General features: G+C 36.8%; 1 protein-coding gene across 1 annotated transcript in view; it reads left to right on the top strand.

Annotated features, from left to right (window-relative positions):
• The window catches only part of OMA1 (OMA1 zinc metallopeptidase), a 106,521-nt gene that overhangs the window by 10,274 nt on the left and 82,408 nt on the right, over positions 1 to 13,839 (top strand). Inside the window, exons 2-6 of the mRNA XM_006862506.1 lie at positions 458 to 686; positions 5,035 to 5,208; positions 5,305 to 5,412; positions 8,428 to 8,556; positions 11,641 to 11,715. Coding sequence (XP_006862568.1) covers positions 458 to 686; positions 5,035 to 5,208; positions 5,305 to 5,412; positions 8,428 to 8,556; positions 11,641 to 11,715 — 715 coding nt within the window. The remainder of the gene's footprint in view (positions 1 to 457; positions 687 to 5,034; positions 5,209 to 5,304; positions 5,413 to 8,427; positions 8,557 to 11,640; positions 11,716 to 13,839) is intronic.

The following is a 13,839-nucleotide window of genomic DNA, read 5'->3' on the forward strand; positions in this document are numbered from 1 at the left end:
AACAACAATTGTGAACTGGAGTCCTGGTGTGGCGTTGTGGGTTAATGCGCCATATTGCAAAGCCATTTAAACTGCAAGGTTGGTGGTTCGAGCTCACCAGGCACTCCTCGGAAACCCTATACAGGGTTGCTATGGGTCGGAACGGACTTGACGGCACTTAACAACAACAACAGTTGTTAACTAGTGGTAGTTGCTATAGTCATAAAGTAGCTCTTCATGTAGTATTTACCTTTATGATAGTTAAAGAAAAAACTCAAGTGAATATTAGAATTTTTAACTATAGCTCTGCATGATTGATTAGTTGTTCATGATTTAAGGAATTTCTAAATTTAAAATGCCATCTATGTTAAGCGAAATTGAAAGAATTCCGGATGTTGATGACCAAGTTGTAGCATAAGCAGTTTGGGTGATAACGTGCTGGTACTACTCTACAAACTGAATTTTCTTTTTGCTGTAGGGGCATAAGGAAATGGTGGCAGGCACTTCCTCCTAACAAGAAGGAACTATTTAAACAAAGTGTACGGAAGAATAAATGGAAGTTATTCCTTGGTATGAGTAGTTTTGGATTGCTATTCCTAGTGTTTTATTCTACTCACCTGGAAATGAGTCCAATCACAGGAAGGAGAAAGCTGCTATTATTGGGGAAGGAACATTTCAGACTTTTGTCAGAACTGGAATATGAATCAGTAAGTAATAAGACTTGTTTTTAATTAGATTGCTTAATGTAAGATTCAATGCAGGAAAGTTTCTTTTGCTTTTTTTTTTTCATTTTAGTCTTAGGCATTTTTCCCATTAGTCCTCAGACCTTTCACATTTAGTATCCCCACTGCCTGCGTTGCTTAACCTTCTATTCACCCAAGTAACTCAGCTCTTCATGTCAGTTTCAACATCACTGTTGTAGGAAAGTCTTCTTTCATTATCTAGACTGGCTTAGTCAGGGCTGCAACAGTTCAGCCTTCATACTGACTGAATTAGGAACCCGCTCATCTGAAGTTGTGCCTAGTGTTTGGTCATACTGGAGTTGTTAACATGTATTATATATTCTCTTTGCATTCTGTATTTTCCCCTCAAAATACTAATTTAATATAATCATATGATCACTGTTAGCTGGTCTGTTAGATTAAAGCTCCTTGGGGGCAGGAACCTTGTCTGTTGATCATACTTTTGGTGATCCTATGTGTGCCGTAGTAGCAACTGCTGCATAGGATTTTTCAGAAGTCACGAGGCCTTTCTTCAGAGGTACCTCTGGGTAGATTCAGACCTCTAACCTTTCAGTTAGTAACAAGGCGTTCTGCAGTGCATATCCCACGCCCGCCTCTCACTGTACTGAATTGATGCTGTCTCCTGGTGATCTGTAAGGCAGAGTAGAATTGCCCCAGAGGGTTTCTGAGACTGTGAATCCTTCTGGAAGCAGTCTGTCTCAGCTTTCTCCTGCCCAGCAGCTGGTGCATTGGAATTTGCTGGTTAGCAGCCCAACCTTTAACCCACTCTGCCACCAGGTGTCCTGTAGTGCACAGTGCCACAGTGTTGTTGTTGTTGTTAAGTGCTATCGAATTGGTTCTGACTCATAACGACCCTGTGTAACGTTTCCAAGGAGTGGCTGGTGAGTTTGAACCACCAACCTTGTAGTTCAAACCAACCTTGTGGTCCAGTGCTTTATCCCACAGTGCCACAACACCAGGGCTCCTATAGTGCATATGTTGTTGTTAACTGCCATAGAGATGGTCCAACCCATAGCGACCCTATATAAGGCTTCTGAGGTACAACTGATGAGCTTGAACCGTTGACCTTGCAGTTCAGACTGACTTTGCAGTCCAGCACATTAACCCACAGCACCACACCAGGACTCCTATTGTGCATATTTTATTGTTGTTGTGTGCCATTGAGTCAGTGCCGACTCATAGCGACCCTGTATAGGGTTTCCGAGGAGTGACTGATGGGTATGAACCACTGACCTTGCAGTTCAAACCGACCTTGAGGTAGAGTGAAGTGTCATCAAGTCGGTTCCCACCCATAGTGACCCTGCATAGAGTTTCCAGGTAGCAACTGGTGAGATTGAACTGCCAACCTTGTGGTTCAAACTAACTTTGCAGACCAGTGCAGCTGATCTTGTGGTTCAAACCGACTTTGCAGTCCAGTGCATTAACCCTCAGTGCCACACCAGGACTCCACACCAGGACTCCACACCAGGATATTGTGGGTGCTTATTGCATTAAATAATAAAAAAAAAGAATCTGTAGTTCAAATTTTTATACCTTGAAAATAATATTGTTGAAATAGATACTTCTTTTTCTTAACATCAGTTTTGTTGTTGTTATGTGCCATCGAGTCGGTTCCGACCCATAGCGACCCCTGTATAGGGTTTCCGAGGGTGTAAATCTTTACGGGAGTAGAAAGCCTCATCTTTCTCCCGCGGAGCAGCTGGTAGTTTTAGCAATGTATAATATTTTTGGAATGTGAAATGAAGTTGGAGTTCAAATGTCTTGAAACTTTCTTCAGTTCCTAGAGGACAGAGCTGATTTTTATGTCTCCAATGCAGTGTTGTAGTTATGTACCACTGATTTGATTTACACTGTGTAGGGTTTATGGTGAGTGGCTCATGGGTTTGAACCACCAATTTTGTGGTTAGCAGTCCAGTGCTTATCCTATAGTGCCCCCAATGGGACATAATATATGTTCAGTTAATGTTTGTTGAATTGCTGTCTCATAGTCTTACTTGATAGCTTTGGCATGATTATATAATTTTTTTTTTTCATTCCAAATGGAAAATTACCATTAAAAAAAGAAATGATGGTTTTTCACAAAATGATAGTATATAATGAAGATCAGACCAGTCTATTCCAGTAGAGTCTATACAAAGATTTGAAATGTTTCTTAGAATATAGTGTAGTTAGAAGCAGGTTTGAGGAAAAGTATTTTGGAAAGGTTGGAAGAGCACTGAATTGCAAACCACAAGGTTGGTAGTGTAAACCCATGAGCTGCTCTTCAGAAACCCTATGTAGGGTCACTTGATGGGACCAACTTGATGGCACTTAACAACAAGGAGCTCTGGTAGCGTAGGGTTAACAAGTTGAGCTGCTAACCTCAAGGTCAGCAGTTTGAAACTACAGGACAAAGATGAAGGTTTCTGTTCCCATAAAGATTTACAGCTTTGGAAACCCTATACAAGGTCACTGTGAGTTGGAACTGACTCCATGGCACACCACCACCACCAACAACAAAGACAACAATATCGTATATACATATGAATGAGTGTTTATATACACATAAATGTACAATATTATTTTTTCTTTTTTAGCCTACAATTGTGTTATACCAGTTTGATATGAAAAGTTAAAATACATGCTCTTACAAGTATATTGTAAAATACTATAATTATATATGGAGTCTTGGTGTGCCACTGGAGGATAAGCACTGGACCGTAAGGTCTGTTTGAACTGCAAGGTCACTGCTTGACAACTGACTTGACAGCACTTAGCAACAACATAATTGAATATAAGAATCCTGATGTGGTGCTATAGGATAAGCAGTGGACTGCTAACCACAAGGTTGGTGGTTCAAACCCACTAGCTGCTTCTTGGAAACCCTATCTAGAGTTGCTATGAGTCAGAACCGACTCAGCAGTACTTAACAACTACAACATAATTATATATAACTTTGTTTTACTTGCTTCAGAAAGGCTAATAGTAATTTTTTGTTTCAGGTACATTTATATTGATGACTGTTTTTTAAAAATGTTAATTGATATAAAGACTACAAGGTAGTCCTTGGATTTGGATGAACTTGTTCCATTCCTAAATGAATCTTTAAGTTGAATTTGTACGTTGTTGTTGTGTGCCGTGGAGTAAGTCAGAACAATTAGGTGCAGTTAGTATCTAACATTAGTTAGATGTTTGTCTTAGCATATAGTATGTAGTGTACCTTTGTATGCATAAAACTTATTAAGGAGACACTTCTAGGTACATTACAACATCTCATCTCTGACGTCATGATAAACGTTTTGCTGTGCATTACAAAGTTGTTGTTGTTAGATGCCTATACAGGGTTGTTGTGGGTCAGAGTCAACTTGATGGTACATAAAACAACACTGCAAAGTAGCACTTGTTTATTATTATGAACCATTGTATATGCCTCGAATTTTAATGTAATAGGTTTTACAGCACTAGATTGCTAACCACAAAGTCAGCAGTTCACATCCACCAGCTGCTGCTCAAAAAGCCTAGACAAGGTTGCTAAGAGTCAGAACCAAATCATGGCACTTAACAACAACAAGGCTTTACAGAGCTTGGTTCATAACTATGAGTTGTATATATAAGTCTGCTGTTCATAACCTAGGGACTACCTATATTTCAGATTCAACAATACAAGTGTTTTTAATATATCTCGAGAATACAAACTTGTTGATTCATATGTGAAAGAAATTGCATAATTTATGAAAATACTTTTAAGTCATCTTTTATTTTTTCAATATGCTAGAAAGTTTGAGAAAAATTTTTTTCATATGATGGCTAGTCTTAATCAGCATCAAGTAGAAAAAAGGTGTGCTCAGTAGCTCTGAAATTTCAGAGATGCCATTTGTATGAATAAAATAAAATGAATGAAATGTCTTCTTAAAGTCAACATTTTTATTAAGTGTAGATTTTTTTTAACCCAGTTGCCATAGTTTTGTATTTTACTTTCTTAAGTGAAATCTACATTCTGTAGACAAGGTTTTGTTTTATAAAGTAGAAAAAATATTTAAGCATTTTTCCTTAATTTGTGTATAGGCTAATGGAAAAGGTAAATCATTTTCTTAGTTCAATCAGTCTAGTTATTTGAATTTCTTTCCATTTGTGAGAAACCACATTGTATTGTGAAAATAATTCAAACTGGAGAAATTTGCGTGGTTAATATGTGTAGATTTTTTACATAACTAAAAATGGAAATGTTCACTGTTAAGTAGCCATGTAACTCTCCATAAAGCAATATAAACATTTCTGCAAAGCTAAAATGCCTTTAATTTGATAAAGAATATTTTTCTTTTTACTCATTCAGTGGATAGAAGAATTTAAAAATGATATGCTAACTGAGAAAGACGCAAGATACCTGACCATTAAAAAAGTAGTTAATCATCTAATTGAATGCAATAAAGATGTCCCGGGAATCTCGGAGATCAATTGGGTTATTCATGTGGTGGATTCTCCACAAATAAATGCTTTTGTACTTCCAGTAAGTAAATGTTCTCAAACAAATTTTATTGTTAAATTTATTGTCCTTATTTTTTATGGTGCTCTAATTGCTTACATTATTTTCTTTATGGTGCAGAATGGACAAGTGTTTGTTTTCACTGGGCTTTTAAATAGTGTAAATGATATTCATCAACTTTCCTTCCTTCTGGGCCATGAAATTGCTCATGCAGTACTTGAGCATGCTGTAAGTACCTAAAATAAATGTTTCATTGTTGAAATAATGTTTGAAGTCAGCAAGTTAAATCTTGTTAAAAGAACTGAGCCTTTTCAGATTTATTTTCTTTGAATTGATGGAATATACTTTTTAGAAATTGCCTTATTTTGTCACCTACCATAAAGTGATTGACTGATTTTGAGAATATTTATGGTCTTTACTATTTGATACTGAATAATTAGTGTTTCTCTTAAATACTATTTTTATCACTTGTCTCTTGCTAAAAAGCAATTATTCTCAGCCTCTAATTATTTGATTTTAAACTTCCCATAATTATTAATGTAATCTCATCAAAAATTGGTGATAAGAAAGTGATATAACTGTTTAAGTGAGTAAATCAGTTTTCCTGCCTTTTATTATTCATTCTCAAAAAGTAACTTCAAGTTTCATTGAAAAATGTCTAGAATTATATTCCATATATAAGTAATACAAAGTAATAATGATCCATTGCTGTTTGACAGTTTATTGAACAATTTGAATGTGTACCTTTTCATGCATGGTACTTTTCCTATGTTATCTATAAGGAAAATGATGTTTAAAAAGACTTTAAGTAACATGACCAATATGACACAGTAGCAGAATTGGGACTTTAACCTAGCTCTTCTGTATCTAAGTCTAGTGTCTAATATTTCTTTTACTACATTTACCTGATTATTGGCAGCACTTTTCTTATAGGATATAGGTCATGTGAATACATGTTTTTTGAATTGGTTTTGGTCCAGCAAAGCAGCATGTGTTTGTTTAGCAAGAAAATTGATTTACTCATTTAAATAGTAATATCACTTTCTTAGAGTTAATTATCTGACTAGATTATTTAAAGTATTATTCATTAGAAATATGAATAGTTCTTATTGCCACATAATTAGGACAAAGTTTGCTTTTTTTAAAAAAAAGTACTGAAAACACTAAGGTAAATAGTGAAGAGATTGTGAAATACTAAATCAGAAGAATGGAAATAACATTAACTTTAATGGAAGCAATGATGTTGATTCTACTTATTCCTAAGAGCATTAATAAACTCACTCTTGTCAAGTCAATTCTGATTCATAGTGCCCCTATATAGGACAGAGTAGAACTGCTTCCATACGGAAGTCAAATGCCTCATCCTTCTTCCACAGAATGGCTGGTGGATTTGAACTGCCACCCTTTCAGTTAGCAAACTCAACACTTAAACTAGAGTCGTAAAAATAGAAAATGGTTATTAGTGTTTCTGTAACAAAGGTCTTGGGCGTTCTTGTTGTTGTTAGGTGCTGTTAAGTTGGTTCCGACTCAGCAACTCTGTACCATGCTGCCACTCCTACACCATCTTTGCAATTGTTACACTTGAGCCCATTGCTGCTGCCACTGTATCAGTCCATCTTATTGGGGCTCTTGTTCTTTTTCCCTCACCCTCAACTTTGCCAAGCATGATGTTAATCACTAGCAATACATTATTTTCCCTTTTGAGAGTCTTAAGTTTAATCTAATTAGTTTTTCTTTTATGTTGTGTTCTTTATTCTACAAAAACACTTTTGTGTGTGTTTATTTCTAATATCTAATAGCAGTTATATTCTTTAACAGTTAGACTGCTAACCACAAGGTCAGTAGTTTGGATTCACCAGCTTCTTTGTGGGAGAAAGTTGAGGCTTTTTGCTCCCATAGAGAGATACAGCCTCGGAAACCCTATATGGGTCCTCTGTGAGTTGGAACCAGTTCAGTGACACACAACAGCAACAAGAAGGATTTGTTCTTCTATAATGACTTCAGTATTTTAGTTTTACTCTTTTATAGTAAAATAATTCCATAATTGATCATTGTTTTTCGTGACATGTAGTTCTTATAATTAAGCAAAATTGGTCTTAAGAGCAGATTATGTTGTTAAAAGTATTCTTTTTTTTTAAATTTCAGTTTCTGTATTTATTACGTATTAGTTAAGAAACATTTCTTTCTAGATTTTTAAAGTTTTCCCTGTTATATTATCATCAGTTTAGCTTTTTGAACCCACCAGCTGTTTCTCGGAAACCTTATACAAGGTCACCATTAGTCAGAATCGTTTCAAAGGCATTTAACAACAACATTATCAGTATCAGCATTACATTAACATTTATTAATCATCTTTGATAATAAACAATGAACAGTTCAGTGAATTAAAGTTATGTTTATATATTACTTCTCAAAACGATGGTTTTAAAAGAATGCTTTTTGGTTTGTAGTATAAGTAAATGCAGAAACTTACAGATCTTGATTCTCTAGGGTGAAACACCTGACTTGTAAAATGCATATTTGTGTAAATGAATCATGCACCATTTACTGAATCGCCAATATCAAAAGACTGGTGTAAAGCACTCCAATCTTTTTTCTGAAAAGAAGAGTACATGGATTTGGAAGTTGTTCCATGTGTTAGCTACTTCATGTGTTAAATAGTGTTCAGTTTTTATCCATGAGTATGAAATAATTAACATGTTTATTTAATTTTAATATAGAGCAACTGTATTAGAAACTAGAACTGCTGAGGTTTGATTCCTGGGCCTTTTACTAACAGGTTTGTGAATTTGGGCTACTCTCTTAACGCTCTCCATTTCAGTTTAATTATCTATAAAATAGGGATAATTGTACCTATTTCACAAGATTGTTATATTTGTTAAAATAAGACACTGCAAGGTAATATACCTGTCATTATATCTGACTTAGAGTGAATATCTCAGTACATTAGTTTTTGTTGTATGCTGTCAAGTTTGTAGCGACTCATAACAACCCTGTATAGGGTTTCCTAGAATGGCTGGTGGTAGGTTTGAACTGTTTACTAGTCCAGTGCTGGCGGGCAAAGGAAGGGAAAACAGACCATGAAAGGATAACATATAGGAAAAAAGAGAACTTGCAGTATTTGTTGGCAAAGTTCAGTTAAATGCATGTAATTATTGTGATTATACTTAAATGAACTAGAAAGTGTAAACATAAACTGTAAATTTTTAAAAATATTATTTTCATTATTTTTATTATTCTCAGGCAGAAAAGGCTAGCTTGGGTCATTTATTGGATTTCCTGGGTTTGATTTTTCTCACAATGATATGGGCCATTTGTCCTCGAGATAGTTTGGCACTTTTGGGCCAGTGGATACAGTCTAAATTGCAGGAGGTAAGTTGGAGACGATAACTTGAATGGTAAGAATATATATATACATAGCGACCCTGTGTAGGGTTTCCAAAGAGCAGTTGGTGAACTTGAACCGCCAACCTTGCAGTTCAAATGGCTTTGCAGTCTGGCGCATTAACCCACAGCGTCTCACCAGAACTCCAAGTAACACACTGCATTGACTGGGAATCAAACCCTGGGCCTCACGTGGCAGGTGAGAATTCTGCCACTAAACCACCAATGCCATGGGAGATTGTGCTGTGGGTTAGGCATTGGTTGGTTCAGACCCACCAGTCACTTACTCCAAGGGAGAAAAATGAATCTGTCTGCTTCCATAAAGATTTAAAGTATCAGAAATCCTGTATGGGGTCACTGAGTCAGAATCAACTCAATGGCAATGAGTTCTGGATTTGTTTAATCTTATCTAAGAACATTTGCATTAAGAAGTAGTGACTATAGGTGGGTTAGAAGGGCTTGCAACTTGTTGTTGTTGTTGTTAAGTGCCGTCGAGTCGGTTCCGACCCATAGCGACTCTGTACAGGGTTTCCGAGGGTGTAAATCTTTACAGGAGTAGAAAGCCTCATCTTTCTCCCGCGGAGCGGCTGATAGTTTCGAACCGCTGACCTTAAGATTTGCAGTCCGATTCTTAACCACTATGCTACCAGAGCTCCTTCATATAAATGTTTTTTGTTTTTTTGCATCATTCAGTTTTTACTGGGAGAAAGCCCAATCACCAACCCATCCTTTCCTTGTGTCCCTTTACCTTCCTAATTTCCATTTCTGTTTCTCATTATAACTTTGGTGCACTAACTTAATGAACCCTCCTTCACTATAATATTTTTTATTTTGATTGGGAGCTCTTAAAACTTATAAATTTTTATGGGTACTGGATTGGCTGAAGCTGCTCTAGCTCCTCTTTTTTCATTCCCAGTTAAACTAACATTGCTTAGAAAATACTAAAAGGGCAGTTCTAGCAGGTTTTTGTTAACTTTTGTCTTTGGTGCATATGTATAATGATAATCATCTCATAAAATCTGGTGCGTCTCTCATTTTGTTCAGAACACTGCTCTACTGAAAGTAGGTCTTGCAATCTTGATAATTGCTTTGTTAACCATGATTAATTATTTTATATCTTTCTTCAAATATTTCCCCTTGTCTTGGGAGGTTTGGTTATTTTGGAACAATCTGTTACTTGTTTATTTAATGTTTTATGGAGCACCCATCAGAGTGCCATCTGGGTGCTTGTAAATCTAATGTGCAAAATTCTTTCAGACAAATTGCTTTTGAAAGTGGGTAACTAAGTCTTCTGTTCAGTTTTGCCATAGCATTTGGCTTCCTTTATATTGCAGTTAAGATTCTTAAAGGGAAAAAGAAAGAATGGTTATTGCTTAGATTATAACCCAAACTATTTCCCTTAGAGTAATTGGTCAGTTTGTTGGGTTGGGTTGGTGGGTTCAAACAGCTGACCTTTCAGTTGGTAGCTGAGCATTTAACCAGTGCACCACCCGGATTCCTGTTTTAGGTTGTAGGCTATCATATTTTGAATTTTGTTTCTGCTGAGAAGTCAGAGGACTTACTTTAGATTTTTTCCCATCTACCAGTAGATTGGGAGTCCTGGTGTGGTGCTGTGGGTTAATGCATCAGACTGCAAAGCCATTTGAACTTCAAAGTCGGTGGTTCAAGCTCATCAGCTGCCCCTTGGAAACCCTATACAGGGTCGCTATGGGTTGAAACCGGCGGCATGTATTGGTTACAAATTGGGTTGTGAGCCACAAGGTCAGCAGTTTGAAACTACCAGCTGTTCCGTGGGATAAAGATGAGGGTTTCTGCTCCTATAAAGATTTACAGCCTCAGAAACCCTGTACAGGATTGCTATGAGTCAGAACTGACTCCACAGTACATAACAACAACAGCAATGGGTTGGAACCGACTTGGCGGCACTTAACAACAACTACAACAACCAGTAGATTGCTTTTTGTGTAAAGGATTCAGATTTGATTATAAGAAAGATAAGTTGTATCACTTTTTCGTTCTTGAAATACTTAATGAACCCAGCCACTGCTCACTAAGCTAGGATGTAGAACATTGTCTTTATGAATTTTTTTGATGCCAGTTGACTGAGTTGTTCCATGAGGCTTTGGTTAAGTTTCTTTTCTTTTAAAGCCCATGTTTTTAAGGCAGTGTATTATCAGTAGTCTTGATGGGACACTTGCAAACTACTAATGAAAAATACAGATCTGTATGTAGTATATACATACAGATGTGATTAAGAAGGAAGAAGGTATGATCTAATGGTTGTATATTGTGGACCACATTGATTCTGTTACTTCTAGCCATCATTGCCATGTAGCCACCTCTGAAAAATTGCCTTCCCAGTTAATAGCTCTTTTCTCAAAAGTCCTGCCTATCGACCCATCTCCCACAAAGTTTTAGTCCTTACAGAAATTAGAATTTAACTGGAAAGCGTTCATATCAATAGAAGTAATTAGGAAAATTAAAGTTACAATATCTGTTTGTGTTTTTTCTTTCATTGAAGTCAGAAGAAAATTTCATTTTCCTAACTAATCAATATTTGGTAGGAAAAAAGAGTAAATTAAGATAATTTGTCAAATAACTAACTTTTTGCCATGTGGTTAATTTTCTAACTAAAATGAATCCCCTATTAGTGTCACTGGCTGTTACACCTCTGGTTTTCAGTTTTATTTTAAAACCAGAAGATCACATGTTCTTTGGCTATATTAAAAACCTGAATCAATAAAATTTCTTAGGGAAACCTCTTCACATTAGGTAACGATTGTAATTAGAAAAATGGAAGTGAACTATATATGATACAGTAGATTGTTAAGACATTTATAGGCATTTTTTTCCTGTTTTTTCACCCATATTTCTAAAGTATCAATTTCTGATGTAGGTAATAAATGCCGTACTTTGTTTTATACTGGGGTGGTCTTTAAATGTTAATCATAGAGAATATAAAAACTTTATCCTAGATCTGCATGAAATTAATTTTTTGAAGTCTAATTTTATTACCCTTTTGTCACGACATAAACTGCCTTAATAGAGCTTTCCTTTCCTATTTCTCCTCAGTATATGTTTAATAGACCGTATAGTAGAACACTGGAAGCTGAGGCTGACAAAATTGGACTACAGCTTGCTGCCAAGGTAAGTGCAATACTTGTAATAGTTGAGAATATGCTGTATCCTTTACAAAGTGAATTAAAGATAGATTTCTGTTGTTTTGGTATTTGACATGGGTAGAGAAAGAGAGTTGGGCTGTACAAATGCTTTATACAATTTTCATTAGCCTGTAGAAGTTTTAAGATTATGACCTTAAAAGAATCCATGATTAAAGATACTAATTTAATTAGCCTGCATATATTAGACTGTTGTATTGGGCTTTAGACCAAATGCATAAGATTACGATGATTCTCAGGTTATATTAAAGTCTTAATCTTCTACAGGAGATAATTTTTTTTATACATTCTTTTTAAATTACAGACATGAGCTATATAAATTAAATGAAAAAATAAACCCATATATAAGAGCCCCCGCCTTTCCTTTTGTAGCTGTGCTGTCTGCAAAGCTAATGCTATCTCTGTTTCACTCTTCTGTTTCTTTGCTCTGAGGAATCTTTTTGAGTAAAGGTGGATATATAGCTGTTTTTGCCCACTTGGCCAAAATTGGCTGAGCGGACGGAGTTTTACTGTTTAACTCACTGGTGGTGGTGGTTGTGATGGCGATCCCATATACAGCAGACAAAATGTTGCTTGGTCCTCGGCCATCTGCACAATTGTTGGTATGTGTAAATATGACGTGATGGAGGGATCTGACCACCTTTGAATTCATGAGGGGAGAGAGAATCACCACCAGCATTAGCCCAAAGCTGATTCCTGTGAGGTGGAAGTTAGAGACACTTCCTCTCTCCAACTTTTTTTTTTTTTTTTTTTTCAATTGTGACACCAGTTGACTGCCCCTTGACACTCTCATATGCTGGGTTTGATAATTCATTGAAGTGGCCATACAGATCTCACAAACCATACTTAAAATTGTGGGGTTTTAAAAGGAAGTAACAGGTTACAATTCAGGATCAGGTTTCCCTGTGGCCTTCAGTCCCATGACCCTCGACCTCTTGGGCAAGCTTGGCTTTTGCCCTGCTCCAGCAAGTGGTACTAAGCTTCTTAGCACCATCAGTAAGTGCCCAGAGGCACCCCTCTCCACGAGTAAGCCTGTCTCAAAGGTGCCCAGTCTCTAGCTTCATGTGTTGGCAATTGTAACTTCACCAACTGCTTGGAAGCACTTCACTCCATCAATGAGCCTCTTGCTTGAAGGTGCTCTCTGGGTCAAGAAACCGACTCTGCTTTCTCATGCTGGCATCCTGGCTCTGCTGGCTCTGCTGTCACTGTTTCTCTGCCACTGCTTCTCAGTGTCTCTAGTGTTACAGTTCTTTCTCCGTCTTCTGTGTCTAGGATGGTCTCAGAGCAAGGATTTTGGATCTAAAGGGTGAACTTCACTTGTAGCTCTTCTTTCTTGATGTTAATGAGGTTGACCCCTTACTCTAGGATTGACTTTCTTTTTTAAGCCAAACGAGATGACAAAACTGAACAACCCCTTTGTTAGGGTTTCATATCCTTTATATAGAGAGGGCCACTTCTACAGGGGTTCCATGTACCTGATTTGCCTTCTATGTAATCCTGTTGGTGGGCCACAAACACTGTATTTGCATAATCCCACTTTGTCATTGCGTGGGAGTCTCAGAGACCGTGGCTAGAAGGGCCATATTACATAAGTCACTACACTGCGGTATGCTTGAGTCCATTGTGACAGCCACTGCATATTTTAAGTGCCTTCCAACCTAGCTGGCTCATCTTCCAGCACAGTGTCAGGTAAGATTCGGTTGTGATCTGTAGGGTTTTGATAGCTAATTTTTTAAGTAGATGCTAGTGCTGTTTTCCTAGCTTGTCTTAGTCTGGAAGCACCACTGAAACTTTTCAAATACCCTTCTGTTATTTGAACTACAGGTGGCAGAGCATCTAGCATCATACTAACACACATGCCACCAAAGTATGACAACTTGACAGACTAGTGGTAAAAAAAATATATGGAAAAATGAGATATAGAACAAAATTATTACTGTGTATGGAAAATATCTGTTAGGTTATTTTTGATACTGCACATAGCTTATTTTTGCCATTCTGAGAGTGCAGCTCTGGGCCTTTACTCTTATTTTAGATGGCTTTGTTCATGACTACTTAACAGGGTACTTCATACCTGGCTGTAGTTTTTAAT

Source organism: Chrysochloris asiatica, unplaced genomic scaffold (genome assembly GCF_000296735.1).
Source record: "Chrysochloris asiatica unplaced genomic scaffold, ChrAsi1.0 scaffold00048, whole genome shotgun sequence".
NCBI lineage: Eukaryota > Metazoa > Chordata > Mammalia > Afrosoricida > Chrysochloridae > Chrysochloris > Chrysochloris asiatica.